At 44.2% G+C, this 4,662-nt stretch overlaps 1 protein-coding gene across 1 annotated transcript in view; it reads right to left on the bottom strand.

Annotated features, from left to right (window-relative positions):
• Positions 1-87: 87 nt before the first annotated feature.
• LOC118334397 (discs large homolog 1-like protein) overlaps positions 88-4,662 on the bottom strand; it is a 13,232-nt gene continuing 8,657 nt past the window's right edge. The window contains exons 8-11 of the mRNA XM_035670300.1: positions 4,165-4,309; positions 1,719-1,848; positions 704-860; positions 88-189 (exon numbers count right to left, since the gene is read on the bottom strand). Coding sequence (XP_035526193.1) covers positions 88-189; positions 704-860; positions 1,719-1,848; positions 4,165-4,309 — 534 coding nt within the window. The remainder of the gene's footprint in view (positions 190-703; positions 861-1,718; positions 1,849-4,164; positions 4,310-4,662) is intronic.

Here is a 4,662-nt window from a genome sequence, read left to right on the forward strand (position 1 = left end):
CTACCTTTATTTAGTTGGTGTCAGTCTTTTATTAAAGTTATTTACCTTTCTTTAGTTACTTCAGTGCTTATCAGTACTGTTAATCGGTCAGACTCCACTCTCTAAGGGCTGATGAGCAGCCCTAATCGGAGAGGACGGCTCCTGAACCGTTGGCCCAGCCTGGGGTGCTTCAGAGAATAACCCTCGCCTCTGAACACCAGGAAACCAGAGAGATCATCGGTTAACTTCAGGAAGCACAGCAACGACCCGCCCCCCTTTACATCGACGGCGGACGTGTGGGAGAGAGGCGGTCCCCCACCTTCAGGTTTCTCAGCGTCCTCATCTCCCTCCCCCGACAGTCATTTCTGTGCCCTAGGAGCCAGATGACATCGATCAGACAGCGCGCCTGTCTTTCGCAAGAAATGGGCTGCAGCAGCAGTTACATCTTCCTGACGAGTTCCCTCTGCAAGGAAAGTGAATGTCTTAATGAACTTAAGTCGCCGAAGCCTGCGTTGCGCTTAATGGTTACGTTTAGCGTTCATGTGGTATTCGGAGCTCTGAGCACATGTGAGACTATATCTGCCAGTGACTATGTATGGTGCTCATGTATGCGGTAGCAATCGGTCTCTAATTGCTTTATATAAAGGCTGATAAGGTTGATTAATGCTTTAATAATGGGAGTATTGATTACTGATGCTGTGTGTGTGTGTGTGTGTGTACGTACAGAGACGAGTCTGTCTCCTTTCCTCAGCTCTCCACAGAGATCAGCTGGTCCTCCGGCGAGGATGAAGGAGATGAAGATTCCCTCCCCGTCCTCCCCGCCCACGATGTTGAAGCCCAGTCCTGTTGCTCCTCTGTGCAGCACCACCTTCCTGGGCTCCCTGTGGGACCACACAGTCAATCCTCCTGACGTCATTTACCTTTTATACGATTCTCTGTCTCCATTCTGTATTTTTATTATCACAACCTGGTTCTGATTCTGGCTGCTGTGTGTAATAGCAGGTTTTCACCAGCAGAGGGCAGGTCAGCTGTCTGTGTTGGTAATAACTGAATCTAGACTGAAATCTACTGTTTCACCTCCTTTTTAAAGCCTCATTATGTAACTTCACCACCTTAAAATAACAGTACTTCACTTATAATAGAGCCATTAAGGTCACACACCTCCAACTGAAACTGGATCAGATTTTAATGGAGGGAATATTTCCTCCGGCTGCTTCAACTCTTTACAGAGTTTCTGATGGACAGTAAAGTAACCGCTGCCAATGGAGCTGCTGTTAGCTCGTTATCTTAGTTAGAGCAGATTATTTACAGTAAATGTTACATCAGAGGGAGTTTCTGATGGTTTTAGGAACTTTTTATACAATTCTCTGTCTGAGTAAACTGATTCATTCAGTTTCCTTCTACACTAATCAGTTTTATTACATCCTTTAAAGTCAAGAAGACCTTGCGACCCCCAGGTTGGGATTGAGACTGTGGGTGAAACTAATACCAAATCCTACATAGTGTTGATTTAAAATCGCTCCTATCTACAGCCGGTGTGGTTCAACATGGTGTCTCCCCTCTGTAGATATATAATATATATATATACATAACGATTCTTATTATCAGCTGATTATAAACTAATAAAAACTATTAATATTATATTAAAGTAACGTCCTCTCAGGCTTTACTGAACCACAATCCCATTATTATTAATATTATTATTATTATTGTTATATATGTGGTGTGTTTGTTCTCACCGGGTGACATCGTCGTCTCCCAGCATGCTCTTCGGGGTCGGGGAGTAGCGTCCCGAGGATGCTGGTGGGGGGAGGGACTGACCCAGGAAGTTGGGGGGGCTGATATGGTTCTCCATGTGCTGGGAGTACGCTGGAACAGAGAGACAGACAGATGGAGTCAGTCTCTGGTCTCCTCCTGCTCCTCTACCTGCTCTTCTACCTCGTCCTCTACCTGCTCCTCTACTTGCTCCTCTAGGCTTGCCTGTCGGGCTCCTGTTACCTGATTGGACGAGGCCCGGAGCCGTCGAGGGGGTCGTAAACTGACGGATCAATCACCTAACTGACATATTTATTATAATATATATGATTCTATTGATCAATCACAGAGAACAGCTGATCAACTGAAAAATGAACCAAACTGTGAAATCAATAACTGCAGGAAGTTGGATTATTTCCTGTGAATATTGATCAGAAATTAGTTTTAATAATATTTAGTATTGTCATCATTTTCAACAATCAGACTTAATATTCTTCTTTCTGACAGATTCACTGTTTTCTATTCAGTATATACACACACACATCATATATACACACACATCATATATACATAAACATACAGCGGGGGAGTTGTAATCAACAACTGAACTGTTAGATGGGACCAGATCGTCCTCACTGGTCCTGTAACAGTATTATTTAGTTCGCTCTGGTAGATGTAATCAGAGTGTTAGTGGATTAACCCGACTGCAGCAGCTGAAGCTCGACGCTCGCTGAGTGGATTTGCTGCTCGTCCTTCACACGTCAACCTCAACATCAGCGGAGGAGGAGGAGAGGAAGGGGAGGAAGGGGAAGAGGAGGGATGACGCTGATACAGAGACGCATCCACGGCTCCTGAAGGAAGCAGCTCACTGAAATGTACCTGAATCGATCAACACCACCAGTAATAGATACAGAGATGGTTTTGGGGTTTAGTTGCTCTTTAAACTAACTGAAGACTGATTAAAATGTTTTCAGAGACACATTTTGTAACGCAAGAGAAAGTTTCCAGACACGTTGGTAGGTTTCCAAATCCTGGAGTAGTGAGGTTTCATCAGGATACTGAGAACGTCTGTCAGACTGTCAACATTTGTCAGGAAGCTTTAAACTAAAACCAGTCTGCTCATGTTTCTCCTGTTTCAGGGTTTGTTTTAGACTGTGTGTGCAGATTGTTATAATTCCTACAAACACTGTGGACCTGCTGTTTACTGTTGTTACAGCTCAGAGATATCTCTAAATGTCACCTGGAGAAAGGAAACTCACTAGTTAGCATAGCACCGGTCTACCAAACTCCATTCAGAAAACCAGCATTTTAAAAGTCGACTAATACGTAATCTATTTGCTTTTATCAGAACTTTTACAGGAGATTATTTCCAGAATATTTGGTCATTTTAATACATTTCCAGGTGTTTCCCAAACTAGTCTCTAAATATCCAGACTATCCAGGTGTTCCTGGACTTGTGGGAACGTCGCCCTTACTGCAAATATACGAGCACATAAAGTTGAGTTCAGCGTGACAGAGGCAGGACGCACTGCTGTCAGTAACAGGAGAAATTACAGTTTTATCCTCTACAGTTAACTTCCTGTTCAGCGATCAATCATCTGATCACTTCTATCCCGGTCAGATGGTTCAGCCGGACATCGTTCCTCCTGTCCTCATCAGTCCAGGATCAGTCCGTCCTTCAGCGACTCCACATTAAGGTTCACGAGGGAGTCGTTGGGACCGGATCCAGGGTTCGTGCTCTCAATGCGTTCCCGCCTCGCCTTGACTTTGAAACGTGTTGTTTGATGAATGCCACCGTGGGGAACGCCACACTGCGGTCCCTGCTGGATTCTACGCTAATTCAGGGTCAAAGGCACAAAGTCACCCGGTCCACATCTGAACCGGGACCTGCTAATCTGGTTGGTGTGACTTTAGAAGACCTCCAACCACAGGCTTCATGTCCTCGTGTGGCCGCGGAGAGGACAGTTTGAGTTAATCTCAACCGTCTGAACGAGGAGAACATCCCCTGTTGAATATCTCTGATTATTATCATTAACCTCTGAAGTGTTCTGGTGTCTGATGAACCTTTAAAATCCTGGTTCTATTACTCGTCCTGGATCAGATCTGATCTCCTCACCTGAACCTGAAGTTAATGTTTAAGTGATTTTATGTCATCTGTCTATACGTCTCCTATCCTCCATCATAGCTCTGATCAACCAAACTCCATTCAGAAAACAAGCATTTTAAGAGTCGTTTATTCAGCGTCTTGATGTCGTTATTTCAGCATCATTTTGATCCGTTCATTGACATTAAATCACAGAAACATCTGATTATTTTAGGCTCAGACTGCTGCAGTGCGACAGGTTAAAGGTCTCATCAGTGAATAAACTGTAACAGTGGTTCTGGTTCTGGTTCTGTTGTGATGTAAAATTAAAAACCATCATGACTCACAGTTGGTGAGGTCGGGCGGGGCGAAGCTGTCGTTCATGAAGACACTGTTGGGTTTAGCCACTTTCAAGTAGACCACGTCAGGAGTGTTTTTCAAGGCAGTGACGGCGTGTTCGTGGCTCACCTCCTCCAGGCAAGCACTGTTCACCTGAGCAGAGAGAGGAGACATCAGCACTCACCTCCTCAGAGCGACTGCGTACAGTAAATACACTGCGACACAGGAATCACAGAAGACTGTTTCTGTATAGTTACTAATTAATGCCGCGAGTCCGATTCCCCTTGAAATCAATGAAGATGGTAGAAACACTTTTATCCACAGGGGGCGCCAGAATCAACAGAGAATGAAAGTTCCTTGTAGCTGCTTTAAGTAAAAGTATTTGTAATTATTATTATCAAAATGTGCTTTAAGTATGAAAAATAAAAGCCGACAAAGTAACATTCAAGCAAGGTCAGCTACGTTAGCTAGCAATTCGTTAGCAACCAAGCTAACGTTATCCAGCT

Source organism: Morone saxatilis, unplaced genomic scaffold (assembly GCF_004916995.1).
Source record: "Morone saxatilis isolate NCDOM2014 unplaced genomic scaffold, NCSU_SB_2.0 Contig23, whole genome shotgun sequence".
In the NCBI taxonomy this organism is placed as follows: domain Eukaryota; kingdom Metazoa; phylum Chordata; class Actinopteri; family Moronidae; genus Morone; species Morone saxatilis.